The 18,798-nt window shown below is 35.3% G+C and overlaps 1 protein-coding gene and 1 long non-coding RNA gene across 2 annotated transcripts; both read left to right on the forward strand.

Moving 5' to 3' along the window:
* Window positions 1–371: 371 nt before the first annotated feature.
* On the forward strand, window positions 372–874 carry LOC114408207. The gene is made up of 2 exons (XR_003665854.1): window positions 372–533; window positions 690–874. It is a non-coding gene; the product is annotated as an uncharacterized LOC114408207 (long non-coding RNA).
* A 12,410-nt stretch (window positions 875–13,284) lies between these two features.
* On the forward strand, window positions 13,285–13,955 carry LOC114410862 (protein MAIN-LIKE 1-like). The gene is made up of 2 exons (XM_028374777.1): window positions 13,285–13,449; window positions 13,563–13,955. The coding sequence occupies exons 1-2, from the start codon at window positions 13,285–13,287 to the stop codon at window positions 13,953–13,955; spliced, it is 558 nt and encodes a 185-aa protein (XP_028230578.1).
* Window positions 13,956–18,798: the final 4,843 nt, after the last annotated feature.

An 18,798-nucleotide genomic window follows, 5' to 3' on the forward strand; every position in this document is an offset into this window, starting at 1 on the left:
TCTATGATAGGGATATGCTCTGATAAGTGTGACATTGAGGCATAAGATTGTACTTCACATGTTATAATTCCTTGAATGATATAATTGCATTATGTTTTTTGTTTTAGTTTTTTTATTTATTCAAAATGGACGGTCTTGTTTTGAATCAGAATATCTTTATCTTTTATTCAAACAATTTATACAATGATTTTTAGATGTAAATCTTTTACCCTTTTAATTTGATTTAAATTAAATGTGTTTAAAAAAAGAATTAATTAATTTCGCATGGTTTTCTTTCCTTTTATTATTATGTGTTTAAAATTTTTTAAATAAATTTTGTATGATTTTATTTCCTTTTATTATTTATTTATATTTGTGAGGGTAGAGGGTGACACACACGTGGTTGCAGATGACCCTGTCTTGCCGGAAGTAAGTGAGCTTATCCTATTTTTCCCTCACGCACTCATCAGCTGACCTCCCCCATCACTCACTGGCCGTGGAACTTGGTGTGTCGCCGTCGTGGTCTAAAACCGGTTGCGTTGAAGGCTAGCTAGGTTTGTTTTCCGGCTCACACTTTCACGTCCGTCTAACTTTCTTGGTTTATGGGGTTGTATGGGAAAGATACTGATGGGGTTTGAATACACCATTAGTGGGCCTTATTGAATTTTCAGACTATACGCATTTTCATGTATTTCGTTGTATTTGTGCAGCAGTTCTTGGGAAACATTCTATTGGTTTTATTGGTGGCTTGTTGACCTACCTGGACTTCGTACCGTTCCCTAGTCAGATTCGTGTTTAACTGAGTGTTAGAAATTGTGCTGCATTTTCGTCCCTTTGATGTTTAATTTCAGCTTTATGCAAAATGAATAATGGTGATGCATTTTGTTGAGTGTAACAGCATCATGGTTGTGAAATTAGTAATTACTATGTCACAATTTTAATTCATAGTTAGGTTAAACTACATTCCTCAAATTTAACAATAAAACATTCTATTTGAAATAGGATTATAAACTTTGATCTATGGATGAGAATATGAAAACTTGGCATACAAAATGCTAGAAATTTTCTGCACTAAATGAGGCACTATATACTTATTGTTTATGACTAATTTTTGAACCAACACACCAATATGATGTTTAACGTACGCTGTGTCCATAATGAGCACAAAGTATATCTTGTACCTTTGTCAATGTACATCCTTTGAAGCAACAACCAATGTCAAGAGAAACAGTCTTTTCTTCTTCCCCCAAAGCATCAAAGCTTTCTTGATGTATCTTTAGGATGTCATTGTGTGGAATTCTTTTATATTTTTCGATAGCAAGTTTCCAATCTTCCATACTTTTTCCAACCAACGTGGAGCCTATGACTACCAAAGCCAATGTATGGAAGGTCTGAAACATCCTTTACTACAAGATTTAAGACCTATTTGTACTTTTGATTAGCTTTTTGGTTTTCAAAGGCTTTCTGTGTAAGCAACTAAAGACCATCATTCTCATTCAATTCCTTCACCTTTTACCTTTATGAGATGGTACCAATTAATTGTCCGTCCCTAGTGGTGATGATGATTATGCTACCAGGACCAAACCAATCAGGTCTTCCAACAGGTTCCTGTAATTGCTTCAACTTGTGAACATCATCTACAACCAAGACAACCTTCAATTGGTGGAGCCTATCATGTATCTTTGTAGGTCTTTCTTGACAACTTGTTATGTTGATGTTCTTCTGTCCAAATAATTTCTTCAGTTAAACAAATTAGTTGCCTGGATTCCAACAGAGGTTTGTCTTCCTCTTCAAGGTAGGAGGCTGATTCTTACATGTAGTAGTTGAAGGGCTGGTCAGGGTTATCCATCATCCATCTTTTGTAGCATCTCATGGTTTAGTTGTTTTCTTAAGTTTGACTCAGTTTGGAAAACAGTTGTAAATGTGACTAAGGTGGGAGGAAGTATATTAAGTGTTTGATTTAGGAGAAAAGCCGAGGGAATGGGGTAGCTTAGGAAGTATATTAATTGCTTGTTAATTGTATGGTTCCAACCCTAATAGACGTCATTAACTTATGTATGGGATATATCTATTCCTCTGTCATAAATGTTGCAGTCAATTTTAATTATCTACTTTTTAGGTGGAATAAAAAACTAAGATACTACGGGGGAGGCAAGCAAAAGAGGAGACAAAGAAAAAAGAAAGAGCGGAGTTGGGGTTAGTTAGTGAAAGGCACTTACAGGGTGAGTCCCACCACATGAATATTAGAAAAAACAACAAAAATCAATTTCATCAATTCTTCTCAGCAAACTGCCATTTTCGCTTGCAGAGAATTGACAAAGCCTACCAAAACTTCTACCTAAGCTGAAAACACCGCTGTATGACCATCAACACTGTCCACTGGGTAGTAGTCAGTAACTCTGTATTGAATGAATATATATACTATCACTGTCAAGGAGTGTGAGATCTCTGATATTTAGCAACATGATATGACTCAGTTAATAAATCTGTTCAGAGAGATCATGGTTGCTGATTTTGGAGAGGGTTTTGTATGAGTGACAAATTCCCATTGTCTGAAAATGAAGAGGAATCTATTTAGCTGATGATATAAACATATAAAAATGTATATATATATATATATATATATATATATGAAGAAAGGTTGCACAAAATAATTAAATTTAGGTCTTATGTGTAATACTATATATAATGATGAAAGACATGAAACGATATCATTAAATCTGACTATATATAAGTTGTCTTAAATTTTATATAACTATGATACTATTTTTCCAAAATCCTTGAACCTGCTGGCCCAAGTAGGTATTTACACTGTGAGGCAAAACTGCAAAAGCTAGCGACAGAAGCAAAGATATATGACGTGCCAAGATTACTAATTAAATAAAAAAGAGAGAAAGGTGAAAAAACATAACACATATAAATTAAGCTGATGAATTAATAGTTTAGATCGAACTAAGAGAAATGGTTCCAATCCAAGACTTTTTAGAAAGTGTAGAAGAAGGACAGGACAGGACTCAGGAGGCTCTTCTCCTTACAAAACCATTGCTGCTCTTAAGCAGTGACTGTTGATTAATTTGAAAAATCGAGATGATGCTGGATAAATCTGAAGTCGTGTATAACACTTTCAAATTGAATCAAATTTTGGGGTTCAACCAAAATTGTTCAATCGGATAAAATCAGAAGATTATAATTCAAGAGTTTTGTTTTGGTCTTATATGTTTTGTCACCCGTTATGCTTTTTGAACCAGAATGATTATTTATGATCAAAGAAAAGGTGGTTTTTGGCGGTTGATGGAAGCTATTTCTTTTTAAAAATTGCCGTTGATGGAAGTTTTAGTAACTTCCATGTAACTTCCAACCGTTGATGAAAGTTTTAGTAACTTCATGTAACTTCCAACATTTGCCTAAACCGAACATCTCATTATTACATTAAAACAAGCGTGCACTCTTATTTTAACATAATAAAGAGATCAATTACACTAAAATGTCCAACATACCTCCCCCATTTTAGTGTAATTACCGATCAAATCACCAAAGTCATAACATACCACAAACTACTGCATAGATGAAATATCGTGACGATTGAATTTCATCTTATCAAATTACACGTTTCAAATATTCGAATATCAGGGTGTCACTAAGGATTGAACCCTTTCTATTCATAATGAATACATGAAGATAATCTGCACAATAGTTTATAACATTACTCTTGCTCGACACTAGTTTACTAGCCTGTGTCCCTATCCTTCATAAGCATATCAAAGCCAAGTCCCAGCTTCTTGAAGTGGCTAAACTTCATGCTTATATAGGTAGTTCTTTTCTTTCTTGCACCTGCAAATGCAATTTTTCAAAAGAACCATTGAGGAGTTATACTCCAACCTCCTTAACTTACAGAACCGAACACATACCTTTTGGGATACTTTCGATGATGTGTTCCAATCTCTACATGTTAAGCTTTCCACATTGAATTCAGCACCTAATGTCTTATTAGATGGGAATTGGGTATCTTAACATAAGAGATTTCAGATGGACTTTAATCCTAATCCCACAACCGACCTTTTCACGAGATCTTTACTTAACCCTTTGGTTAAATGATCGGCCAAATTATGCTGAGTTCTCACAGCCCTACATCCCCAAATTTTGAGATAACTCAAATTTGGTGTCTTTTTGTGCCAAAGTTCATATGGGGTAACCTTATTCCTTTTGTTAGGAATTCGGTTCAACAAGTAACAGGCTGTCAACATAGCCTCACCCTAAAATCCTTCACTTAAACCCGAATAGGATAACATGGAATTCACCATTTCTTTCAAGGTTCTATTCTTCCTTTCGGCTACACCATTCTGTTGTGGTGTATAGGGAGCTGTAGTTTGATGTATTATTCTAGTAGATTGAAAATAAACCGGATCATAATACTCACCTCCCCTATCCGTACGAAGAGTTTTGATTAGCCCATTTTGATGAAGTTCTACCTCTTTCTTATAAATTTTAAATTTATCAAGAGCTTCATCTTTTGTATTTAATAAATATACATAACAATACCTTGATGCATCATCAATAAAAGTAACAAGATATTTTTTATGACCTAATGATGGAGTAGCATGCAAATCACACAAATCACTATGAATAAGGTCTGAGACTTTAGTCTCACTTTTAACATCCTTAAAAGGTTTCCTAGTGATCTTGGTCAACATGCAAGTTTTGCATTTTTCAATGTTCATATCAAAAGGAGGAATCATACTTGTTTTTGACATATCTTTTAATCTTATGTAATGAACATGTCCTAATCTAGTATGTCAAATTTCTGATTTTGTCATATTAGTTATAGAACTACACGAGGCCATACAAACAGATTCATGAACAAAAGGAACATCAATGTTTAATTTAAACATTCCATTACAACGATAACCAAATCCAACAAACGAACCATGTCTTGACAAGATGTACTTGTCACTTTCAAGTACTTGCTTGAAACCACAATTATTTAAAACCATACCAGACAATAAGTTCTTACGAATACCAGGTACAAATAAGACATTATCCAAATACAAACTTTTTCCGGAAGTAAAAACTAAATTCACACAACCTAATCCTAGGATTGGTTCAGTTGCAACATTGCCCATCTTCACAATAGAGCCATCATCGATTGGTCTAAATTCCTTGAACCAACGACGATCTTTGCACACATGGCTTGTTGCTCCCGAATCAAACCACCAAGCAACATCATCATCCTGCACATAGAATGCATCAGATATTAGTGATACATAATTTGAATTCGTATTCAAATTAAAATTATTCACTACAATCTGACCTTGTTGCTTTTCAGGATCATTAGACCCACTTGGACCAGCCTTGTTCTTTCCTTTGAACACCCGACAATCCCTCTTTAAATGACCAGGTTTCCCATACTTCCAACATGACAATTTTGTCTGTTTGTTTGGACCTTTGTTCTTATTTCCTTGAAATTTTCGTTTGTTACCTTTAGCATTGTAATTTTGCTTAACTGTTCCACTTTCCTCTACCATATTAACGGAAGAGGAACCTACTACGTTTTTATCATTGACTTTGTCAATTTCCTGAGCCCTCAACGACTCCTCAATCATGAAATGACTACCGAGTTGAACCAGAGTCAACTCTTCCTTCTTATGTTTCAAGGTATGCTTGAAGTCTTTCCAAGAAGAAGGCAGTTTATCAATTATAGATGAAACTGCAATGGATTCATCCATTTTCAAATCATGTTGAGTAAATTGACCCAAAATCCGCAGCAGTTCATTATATTGTTCCATAACAGGCCTCAAATCAATCATTTTGTAATTAAAGAAATTACTAACTAAGAATTTGTTACTTGAAGCATCTTCTGCCATATACTTGGATTCAAGAGAGTCCCATAATTCCTTAGCAGACTCAACATTTTGATAAATATCAAAGAGAGAGTCATACATACCGTTCAGAATGTGTCCACGACAAATGTAATCGTCGTTCTCCCATTTCAAACGCTTCCTTGTTTGATCCAGAGTTTCGTCTTCCATAAACACCGACATCGGTGTACTCAGCACATACACCACATTCAATGTTGTCAAGAGAAAGTGCATCTTCTTCTGCCATCTTCTGAAATCCTGCCCTTCAAACTTGTCCAACTTTGCAAACTTGCTTGTCATCTTCGAACTATCGTTCGTCATCTCGAAAGATTTGATTCAATCTTTTGTTGGTTAATTTGAAAAATCGAGATGATGCTGGATAAATCTGAAGTCGTGTATAACACTTTCAGATTGAATCAAATTTCGGGGTTCAACCAAAATTGTTCAATCGGATAAAATCAAAAGATTATAATTCAAGAGTTTTGTTTTGGTCTTGTATGTTTTGTCACCCGTTATGTTTTTTAAACCAGAATGATTATTTATGATCAAAGAAAAGGTGGTTTTTGGCGGTTGATGGAAGTTATTTCTTTTTAAAAATTTCTGTTGATGAAAGTTTTAGTAACTTCCATGTAACTTTCAACCGTTGATGGAAGTTTTAGTAACTTCCATGTAACTTCCAACATTTACCTAAATCGAACATCTCGTTATTACATTAAAACAAGCGTGCACTCTTATTTTAACATAATAAAGAGATCAATTACACTAAAATGTCCAACAGTGACCGCGTGCTTTGCCAACCTCTATGAGTGTGTCCATGTCAATGAAAGTGACTGAGAAGGAGGGAAATGGCTTTGGTCATTGGTGTGGCCTTTGCCCCTCCTGCTGGGGTATGTTTCATGTAGGAGACCAATAACAACAATATTATTTATTACCATGCTATCAATTATCTGTTTGCAACATGACAAACCCATCAATTAAAAACGCAGATACTTTTGTGCATGATGTTTGGTTCTCTCACTACTACAAATATTGCCTTTTATGTCACCTGTGCTACGACGATTATTTAGATAACCGATTTAAATAGTGACACGATGGCATTTTTGTAATTATTCTAAAAAAAATTACATTTTATGACATACATTCTAAGACGGTTATTAAAAATCGCCTTAGAATGTTATATTATATAAGTGTAAAACCGTCATAGTTGGGTTAAAAAAAAAACAAAGCCCGTTAAAAACCTTTCCCTCTTCGTTACATTGAACCCTAGCCCCTCTTTCTTGTTCTGTGAGTGAGCACATTGACAGATGCAACGTAGCCCTTCGCTGTTCTTCCATTCGATCAACCCGACGATGCACGTGGATGACTCTTCTTACGGCTCAAAATTCCTTTGAATCAGGGAGTTCGTGAAGAGCTAAGCTTTCTCCACAGTCCTTACAGATTTATTTGCCTCTTCGTTTTTGTTCTACAACATTCTACAGTCATTTTTGGCAACATCTTAAATAGCTTAGTATGTAATCTGTGTGGGATGTCTGACATGATGAGTGTTCATATTGAAGTTGCCAATTTTGCATCTGTTATGAAAAAAATGAAATGATGCATATGACGTAATTTTACGTGACATTAGTAAAGGTGTTTGAAAAGCAGCACTACCAAAGTACACCTATCAGTCATGGAGTCAGTGGTGAAAATTTGAGCCTTTTTACAAGTACATCTATTTCTAATTCTTCTCTTGAAATGGTTTTTTTTGAGTTTGTATTTACTAGTTATGGAATAAATCTTAGTCCACGTCTTGCAACAAAAATGTGTCTTCAGTATAATTAGTAATATTCCTTTTTTTTTAATTTTCATTTTCAAACACTTTAACATGGACTAATAAAAGAATTGTTTTTGTCAACGTTAAAATATATTGGTACAAAGTTCAAGATACACGTCAGGCCATAATACCACTATTTGTATGAACTATTTCATTGATGCAATGCTTTTCCTTTAACACTTTTTGGTGTTATCCTTATATCGTATTTTAATTTTTGGCCACCAATGTTCATACTCTAGGATAGACGTCAGGCCACAATAGCACTATCTTTCCTCCAGTATTTCCTCACTCCTTTCTATACAATTCCTTTTTTACTTAGAAGCTTAAAAACAAACTGAGTTCTGCGAGTTTGGCAGGTGATCATGCGCAGAACCTGCACTACATGTTGCTCTTTTAATAGGGCTGTACTCCATTAACTGAACCAAATGGTCCAGAAAGAAAAATAGAAAGAAAGAAACAAGAAAAAGAATCAATTAATGTTGAATGTATTTACAATCTTTAATTTATTCAAGCAACTACCATGCAATATATGGTGGGTAAAAAGAGTCCCTCGGGAGGAAGCACCATATACCCAAAAATGGTCAAATGGTAACCTTCTGATAAAAAATGAAAAGAAGTGTTCATGTGGTCCTATGAGAGGGTGAAATAATATTGGTGTGCGTGGTGATCATAAAAAGAATCAATTAAATAGTATAATATATGTAAATGCAACGATCCTTTTTTGTGTTGAAAATTAATGTGGAAGCTAAGAGAGATTAAAAATAGAGAAATGTTAAGCAATATCTTAAAGGTATTAGTTATGAAATTTAAAGTAAAATTATTTTTATTAAAAAATAAAAAATTATATTATTTATGAAAATGCTTAATTATATTCTCTTATAATTTAAAGTAATCAATTCATTTTGTTTAAATTTTCCATATTATTTTCACAACTGTTAATTAAAAAATGATGAGTGCCAAAATTAAGTAGAGTAGAGAAACATATTGTTTTCCCAGAGAGGAGACAACCAAGTTGGATACTCATTACAATCCCTGAGGGCCACATGACGAATGGTTGAATGAATGGAAAAATGTACAGCTTAGGCAAGTTGAACTCTAATAGAAGGTTTTCACATGTTAGTTGATGCAATTCTATCCCGCAAGGGTATTAGATAAAAAAACTCCAAGTAGATTGGGTCAGAGATGCAAGAGAAGGCCATAGGGTTCTTATGAGCCTTAGGGTAGATTTCGGGCCCATGGGCTAAGTACGAGCCCACTTATCTTTGTAAATATTAGATTAAGGTTTCATTATTTTTGGGCCTTGTATTTAGGACTCCATAATGTAGGTAGGGTATCCTAGAAATATAGGATTTTTCAGCCCTTGTATTTTAGGACACCTAGACTAGTTTTTGTATTAGGAGTAATTTTGTAATTTCACATGCACTAAGTGGATATTTGATGTGTGTGGTTGGAAATAAATTTAATTGAATTGGTAGAAGCCCAATCCAATTAAATTTTAGAGGGGGAGGTGAGCATTTGCTTACTACACCCCATTGCCACATCATATAGTCACACTTTGTGCATGTCCTTCATGCTTTTCATGCCTCATGACACCTAAGCACACTTAGTGGAGAATCTTGGAATTGATCTTGGATTAGTGGGCTGAACCATAACTAAAATTCACTAATCATAATTAGTAAAATCCACAAATTCAATTTCAAATTCAAGTGAAATTTGAATTTCCCTCCAATTTTGTGTGACACTTAGGCTATAAATAGAGGTCATGTGTGTGCATTTTTTTCAACTTTGATCATTTGAATATTAAACTTCATATTTCAAAGCTCATTTAGAGCACAAAATTTCGTGCTCTTCTCTCCCTCTCCCTTCATTCATCTCCTTCTTCCTCCAAGTTCTTATCCATGGCCTCCTATGGTGGTGAGCTTCTTCTAGACTCATCTTCTCCTTGAAGTGGCGTCTCCTCTCTCTCTTCCTTTCTCCATTCCGCTGTCATTCATCTTCCAAGAAGCAAAGGAATCCATTGATGAAGAAGATCCTAGGCCTACAAGCTCCAATGGAGCTTACATCATTAGTTCACCTTGAAGCTTCATTAAAAATGCTAAAACTTCTATCCATGTAGTCGATTTCACCTAGTAAGATAAGGTTTTAGTTGTTGTATCAAGTCAAACTCACAAGATCTATGGACTTCCCATGCCTGTGACATATAACTGCCAATCGGAACACCCTTCTAGAGGTATTTCCATATCTTCCGCTGAAACAGGCATGGCATGCTTTTAATTTCTGCAAGAACTTTAATGTCTCCGTGTAAGAAGGGTCTAAACGACTCACTGGTTTGCAAGAATTTATGTGATCAGTTGACTCCAATACTTATTTCAAAATTGATAAATCAGGAAAGCAAGCACTTAAACTGAATACTACAAAAAGAAAAAGGTCGCTTCAAATATTATTGCCCATCGCAATTGTGTTGCATAAATACTTGGTAAAAAAAAAGCATATCAAGTCCCTCCAAACACGCATCTATCAACTTGTATCTCTCATGAATTGTCACTAGGCAACATTAACTTCCCCATTCGAGTTTAATTTTAATGGATATGTCGAAAATCACAGTAAAAGCTGTATATGTTTAGTTCCCTGACCTTTATCAGGGGCCCAAGGTTATGATCCCCACATACTCTGTCCAATAGGACAATAGAGTAAAGAACCGAACAAATAAATAAAACTGATAAAACTTTCAAGGTACTGGGCAAATCTATAACTGTAACATGTAGGCGAAAAGCTTGCATCTAACAAGACATGCAGATGAGCATTGTCCAACAATTATTTCATACTACTATCGACTAAAATTATAAAAGGGCACAAAATAATGGTTTTTTTTTTCATTTCTACTACAAATAAATTTTTCCTAAATAATGAAGCTATAGGCTTATAACAGATCACGCAAAACACTGTACATAAAGGAACAAATTACACACATATAATGGGCCACACAAAATAAAATGGAAGTAGAATCTATGAAGTAAACAAAGTACAATAAATATCAATTTCAGAAGGATCTTTGAAGCAGGTTAAGATGAGAAAAAACATAATGCCACAATCAACTCATTATCATAACCACAAAAATAAGTGATAACTTTTAATCATTAGACAACATTGGCAATGACCTTAGTTACTGCATTATATTTTCCTTTAAAGGAAAAAGGAGCCCTTTTTGTTGGGGGGAGGGGGGGCTGCTAGGTGCACCCAACAATTGTTGTGAAAAGGGCATAATGCCCCTCACTAATTTTTTTTTAAAAAACCTGGACTCTCTCTCTCCCCGTGTTTCCGTTTCTGCTTCTTCTTCTTTCGGATCAACTCTTCTTCTTCCTGCTTCTTCTTCATTCTTTGTGCGTCTTCTTCTTCACGTTAGAGCCCTTCTTTGTGCCTCTTCTTCTTCTTCGTTGAGGAGGTTGTCACCATTGTTGCGGTGGTGCTGCGAGGAAGCTTCTGCGAAGAGCAACGCCGTCGTTGAGGAGGTTAGCATCCACCGTCGAGGTAAGCACCGTGAACCTTACCTTTTTTGGTCCAATGTTGCTGGCGATGGCGAAAATCGTTGTCGGAAAGTCGCTGGGAGCTTTACGGATCACCTGATCCGTAAAACTCACAGTTTGATTTTAATTAAAAAATTGTCAAATATTATTTGATACCTCTGATTGTATGCTAAATATTTGATAAATAGTGTCATGAATATCTACTGTTTCATACAAATTGCCATGAATGTATGCTAATTATTTGCTAAATACTTTATTTGATTTAATGCGAATATGTAATTGCCTTTTATGTAATTGCATACAAATTCATTCCTTTAACTAATAAGCCAACTTCCATGTGCTTCCATATAAGCCAACTTCCATGTACTTCCTTTAACTAAGTTATGACCAATATGATTGATATCCCTATAAGCCAACTTCCATGTATTTCCTTTAACTAAGTTATGACCAATATGATTGATATCCCTATAAGCCAACTTCCATGTGCTTCATCTCAACATATCGAGGTACACAGTCAGCACCCAAGCAATCTGCAGCTTCTTGTACCTAAATTCATATCTAACAATTTAATTAGAGGAGAACAACAATGAATAGAAATAGAAAATCCAAATTCTCCAGTTCAGGCATACAACTCAATAGGTATATATATAGATAGATAGATAGATGCAAATACTTGCAATTAATGGATTAAACTAGGAAATAGGAATTTGACATGATAGAACTAGGAATTTGGCATGATGAAACTATGTAGTACCAAGAGTGAGCCTACCAGGGAGATGATCGTGGCTGTCCCAACACAAGCTTTGTTAGGACGGCTAATTATGCAATTCACTTTTAAATCAAGAAGTAGCTCTGCAGATTTCTGGGACTGTTATACATGCAAAAGGTCAGATGAAATAACTTTTGCCCACTTATTTTTTATGATTGGATGCAGTACTTGTATGACCATCAAGCATGTTCAATGGTTGATCACCACCAAAAGGAAAAACATCCTGTTAACATAAGGTAGTTTGCTTAGAACCTCTGAGCCTGTATGTGAAGAAATGCATTTGGAATCATGAACCAACTATCCCAAAACCTTAAGTTATTTAGAACTCTAAGCCACATGGTCGGCTATAATATAATATCACAAATGATGAACCAACTATTCCATACAAATGGTTTTATATCAAACACTTTCCATTTCAATGCAAATTTTAGAGCAATAAGCATTTTGATCAAATCTGAAGAAGAAGAAAAATAGAAATATGGCAAAGCAGGTAAAGCAACTAAACCACGTCAAAAACATATTGGAGTAAACGTTAATTTTGGTCATACAACAATCCTTCCATAAATTTACCGTTTAAGTTTAAAAAAAATCACAACTTGCATGAGATATTAGAATGAATCATAAAAACACTTGGTAAACTACTTAGTAGTTAATATTTCAATTAATATTGCTTGGGGCTCATAGGAATGCACTTAACTGCCAGAATTAGAAAAGAAATAGCTCATAAAGGATAGAGTATCCTTTAACTAAGTTATGACCATGTACTTCCTTTATAGGTTGAACCAAATGAATAAGCATAAAGCTTGACCAGTCCACATAAGTGAGGTTTCTATTTGCCAAAAGATGAGGAGTTGCTTCCATTTCAAGAAGATTGATTTCTTCTTTCTTTGGCTTTGTTCATCTAATATCAATAATATTAGGATCCATAATCAATTTCCATTCAATCAAATAGTGTACTTAATAAAAACTAACCCGATAAAAGCCTAACATGTGTAGCCTTTCTTGACATGCCTTTCTTGACATACATGTCCTACAATCAATGAAAGCCTGACAGCTTTCGCGACTTTCAGTCATTGAAATTTGTGTTAGACCAATGAAATTTGAGTGAATGAAATCGGTGATTGAATTTGCGGCACTCATTTGCAGATCATGGTTAGGACCAGAGGATTAAGTCGTGCCTTAGGTCAGGTTACTGGAAGAGGTGTGGGCAGAGGAGATTGTGATGATTCCGATGATGCTCCGCAGCGTCGACGGCCTACTGCATCCGCATGGAGGCAGTGAGTCGTTGTGACTGCGGCGCACGATGAGCCAATCGTCCCTACGCCAGATGTTCAGGATGACCCGATGGAGGCACCAGCTGCTGTAGAGGACATTGTGGCAGACATTCCTGTGGACACAGGCATAGAGGCTGCTGAGGATGAGCATGAGGGATTTCCAGATGGTCCGAGTGACCCATCCGTGTTGACCCAGTATGTGGATCATGTTGCTTGCAGCGTATGGACGGAAGAGGTATTTATACTATTTATTTTTAGTTACTTGTAAATTATACTTTATGATTGAAATTAGTTTTCCTTTAAATGATGATTTTAACGAATTTTGCGTTCCTTTATACTTCAATTCAGGAGCGTCCTGAATTGAAGCTATCCTCTCATGGGAGGAAGGTCCACAGTTTAGGCAGGCCTGTCCCTACCATTGAGGGACTTGTTGCTGGTACAAGACTAAGTCCTATAATCGCGTGTTCGGTAGACACCGACGATCGGGGACTTTTGTCCGCGTTTGTCGAGCGGTGGCACCGGGAGACGTCTAGTTTCCATCTCCCGGTGGGAGAGCTCACCATCATGCTGGACGACGTCTCCTCGCTTCTTCATCTTCCCGTGATTGGTGACTTACGCGCTTTTGAGCCCTTGCACGTGGACGATGCGGTTCAGATGCTGGTGAACTTATTGATGGTCTCCGCAGAGTCTGCTAGGGCTGAGACAGCCCAGTGTCGTGGACCGTACATACGCCTGCAATAGGTACATGATATATATGAGCGCCGATGCCAGGCAGGCCATTGGGCAGCTGCGGTTCGCGCATATCTTCTTCATCTTTTGGGTTCACTCTGTTTGCTAACAAGAGTGCAACCAATGTCCATGTTGTCTACTTGGAGGCCCTTCGTGACCTCAGTATGATGGAGAGGTACGCTTGGGGAGTGGCTGCTTTGGTGCATATGTATGACCAGCTGAACGATGCATCTATGAGCCACAGTCGGCAGCTTGGAGGTTACATCACACTGCTGCAGGTAACAAATATGTTTTTCATTCGTTCAGCCTCAACAATGTTCAACTTTAAATTTTGTTACACTTTCATTATTAATGTTTATAATTTTGATGTTACATTTGTAGTGCTGGATTTACGAGCACTTTCTGTCGGTCACGGACTCCACTGCTGATCAGGAGTACGACGAGGATTCTCCGCGTGCGTGTAGGTGGATTGCGACCAAGAAGACCGTGAAGAGCATTCGTACGCCGTCATATAGGGAGCACCTGGACCGACTCCGGATTCCGGATGTCTGTTGGATCCCTTATGGGGAGCACCGGGAGGTCCGAGACTTCCACGTCAAATCATGTTATTCCGATCTCTTGTGCTGGGGGCCTGTTGCTGTTTATTACCGATCGGAGAGGATCGTGCGGAAGTTTCACTACACGCAGACCATTCCTACTCCTCTTGTCGATTCATGGGTCTCGTATGATGATATACATGACAGGTGGATGCACTACGAGGATCATATCGTTCTAGCAGGTGAGGTGTGCGTTGTGCCAGGCCAGTGTTCCAGTGACTACATGGACTAGTTCTTCCGCATCTCCCATCATTTCATGACACTAGACCATGCATTAGATCCTCTGCCTCATGGTCACGCCCCGCAGCCCCGAGTTGTCCCTCAGGCCTCACAAACGGATATCCCTCACGTGTCGGAGCCAAGAGCATCGTCGACATCTACGGAGGAGCCTAGACATGCAGTAGTAAGTAATACTAATAATTTACGTCATTTACCTCAATATTTGCATAATAATTTGTGTAATCAGTTTGTTTTGTATGTAACAGGAAGTTTGTGATGACATTGCTTAGAGGTTGGAGTGCCATCTGAGTCTAGGGGTGGTCACGCTTAACTCATCGACACATGAGGTGATCGAAGAATGTCTTAGGTTGGCCAGGAGTGTGACACAGGACCATCTAGTATATGTTAGGTCTAGACGCAGGCGGCACACGGATCAGGCGTAGTTTATGTACATATTTTATATTGATATTCCATGTATATACAGATATTGTACATGAACCCATTTCATGAGTATTGTTGGTTTTATTTATTTTCATTAGTAATGTTAGTTTTATTTATTTCCATTGATTGTGTATTCCATTTGTGTCTATATACACGCGTGTTATTAAAATGGTCTAGTTAACTTAGTTATAGTATATGTAAATTATTATAAATGGTCTAGTTAACTTAGTTTACCAACTAATAAATAAAAATTTGAAATATAACTTTAAATATAATTGAAATAAAGAAGTTGAAAAGGGTGTAGAAAAAAATAAATTAAACAAAAAATGGACATCATGAGTAGAGGTCATACCAAAAAATAAATTAATATTTTCGTACAAAAAAAATTAAACAAAAAATGGACATCATTCATTATCTAAGATCCTTATTTTATATAACATACTAATATTTTTAAATTCTCTTATAATTACTATTTTCCCACTTATACTAATGATCATGTAAAAAAATGTATTATAAAGTAGTTAGTATTTTAATTTTTAATATAATACTAATTATTTTTTTATATTCTTTATAATATTAATGATATGATTAATTTTAAAAATAAAAAATAAATTAATGATGATAATATTAATTTTATAAAATCATTATTATCTTTTATGTATTTATTGATTTTTATTAATATGTATAAAATAACCTTAAACAATAATTATAATGGGACTGAGTAAGTATTTTAATATTATCTTCTAAACCAATTTATTCTAAAAATATATATTAAAAAATTAATTATTTATAATAAATCAATATTTATAAATATATTATAATTAATAAAATAAATAAATATATTTAATTATATTATAATTAATGAAATAAATATCTTTATAAATTATATTATAAAATAAATAGTTTTAATAAATTATTATTTTTCCTCTTACGGATCAAGTTGATCCGTAAGAGAAAAACCAAGTAAGGACAATTTTATTATTTTTTTAGAATGTTGGGTGCACCAACAATAATGTTGGATGCACCTAACAACACTCTTTTGTTAGGCATAGTTAGTAGGAGGGCTTCCTTGTTCCTGGGAAGTGGGGGCTTAAAGCCCAGACCTCCACCTTTGGTGGGGCTACAACTTGGGTGAAAAAATAATTATTTGAACTAATTCCTTTATCATTTATCAAATGAGATACAATTTTTACAACTAATTCCCCAAATCCACGATATGCTTACTCAATTGGTACAATTTCAGTTCGAAAGGCCCATCCACCATAACCTTCAACTATTGGAGTTACCTTGCTATACAAAAAGCAGTCACTAACAACTCAAACTCATGAAAAGACAATACTATAGATATTAACAAATAACTTAACTGCCGATTACCTCACAAAAGCCGAGGACGTACATTAAGCAACCCTTTCTTATGAAGGTGACGAATATAGTCATTAAGCTCTATCAGTCTTGAAGATCCACTTCTTAGCTCTCCTATCTATAAACATTAAGAACCAAGTGCTAAAAAATCTTTCAAATGTATCAATTATTAGAATAGAAAATACAAGTAGGTAACTTTAAGCACTAACTGTTGGAGCAGGACGAAGCACAAAGCCCATTTGCGAGGACATATCTGCAAGTTTGCTACCAAAATGTGGGAAGCTATAAAAAACCTACAACCAAAATAACATAAAATACCCTGTAATTTTTAAAACATATATTTAATTAAGGAGACAATACTTAAAATTCCTATTGTATTTTTCATGAGATTATCAAATCTTTCTTCCTTTGCTTTATGAAGAATCTGCTTCACAACTAGGCCACCCATACTGCAAACAATAAAAAGGTACATGGGACAGAACAAAGTGAGGTACAATTTGATTAAGCAAACAACTTGGTTCCCAAGACATTTGGAAAATGCAATTTAGACAAAATACATAAAAGAAATAATAAATAACAAGGTTGTCTTTGTCCAAAATGATTTCTAGGATAAAGTATATATTAGAAAGATAAAAGCAGTCACAGCTGGGACACAAACCACAAAAATATTCGGAAGTTGTAACTGCTTGTTCATAAAACAGAACAAAGTGGCATGTAAGCACACCTCACTATAATTCTTTCCCAAAAATAGAACAAGATAGATTACACGCACACATAATCAACAGCTACTAATTTGTCCTACATCCTTTTTTGTTACTTCAAAGTATGGTATGCTTTCTTTTCTACAAGTGCCTTGGGAGGTGGCCTTGGGGGGTGGGTGTGTGTGTCTAAATAACGGGGACATTTATTTGTTTAATTTGTATATGATCGAGTTTGTGGTATGATTAATATTTATGTATAGAGTTATGATCTGATCGATCGGAGAATGATGATCAAAGCCTGAGGAGTGGATGTGATCATTTGTGTGTCGTGATGTAAATCTTTGTAATCATTCTAATTTCAAAGTTGAGTTTTCCTATACTTGGGTGTTGGATATTCATATTATTAAGGTTTTGCCTTGTGAATTTATTTCTCTGAAACAACTTCATATATTTCTAAATTATATATTTGTAAATTAAGTATACAATAAAATTATAACAAATAAATATTTATCCTTTTTATTACTACTTTTACATTTATCCATTTTTAAATAATAAAAATATGCATTTATTGTTGCAAGAAGAAAAACTTGAGGGAATGAGAAATGATTTTTCTTTTTATCATAATTATATAAATGAGTTTGCAAACCACACAACTACGACTTGGAGCCTATTTCCTCGGTTCTGCCTTTTGAATCCAATGCCTGGATTAAGAATGGCGGATAAGGTTCAATGAAATGCAGCTCACAGAATGCAAGCTAAATCAGCTGCTTCTCACATTGGATCTTCGAAAGAGGTATTAATTTGTCTCTATCTTCTTTTCTTTCTTTTTTAGTCATAATTTCACTTCAGGTGTTGTTATCTTTATTTCACCTTTCTTATTCAGCAGCAAGGTAGAACTCCTTATGGGAAAAAAGTTAAGGGATTCCCGGTCTGGCTTTACAGAAGAAAAAGAGATTTTGGATATTCTTGTAAAATCTAACCATGACATTGACCCATATCAAAGAGGTTGCACTTAACATGATTCTAGTTATGAAAGCCATGTACATGAGAAAATTCTATATGTTGATCCTGTACACATGGTTAAGTCTCAAATAGAAAGACAATTTGAAATTAGGGAACATTGTTTAGAGAACATAACTATGAAGTACGAAATATGAACCTGCAAGGTTTGCAGAACATGTCGGTGTTGGTGCTTCATAGCCAAGAAGTTATAAAATAATATAGCAAATATACCGCTTGCTTTTCATGAAGATGCCTCTAACTTCTAGCTGCAATTGAAGTGCCTGTCAAATTTGCAAGCCACTGCCAATGAAGAACAAGAAATTCAGTTGATTAGAGGAACATCCAATGCCAATATGAAAATAACCATGAATGGAAGGAAGTACTTGACATAATTTCCGACTTATGAAAATAAAAAATGCAGAGGCTTTAATACTTTGTGAATTTAAAGTTGCTTAAATTAAGCTAGGGTTTACCTTGTATAGAGCAGAATATTATGATTACTCCTGCACAGTCAGAAACTGCATAATAGAGTAT

The sequence above is a fragment of the Glycine soja genome, chromosome 4, assembly GCF_004193775.1.
Source record: "Glycine soja cultivar W05 chromosome 4, ASM419377v2, whole genome shotgun sequence".
NCBI classification, from domain to species: domain Eukaryota; kingdom Viridiplantae; phylum Streptophyta; class Magnoliopsida; order Fabales; family Fabaceae; genus Glycine; species Glycine soja.

Coding starts and splice junctions, on each gene's coding strand:
- LOC114410862 (XM_028374777.1), top strand. CDS start 13,285: ATGGAGGCACCAGCTGCTGTAGAGGACATTGTGGCAGACATTCCTGTG. Junction 13,450..13,562: donor GCAGCGTATGGACGGAAGAG/GTATTTATACTA, acceptor ACTTCAATTCAG/GAGCGTCCTGAATTGAAGCT.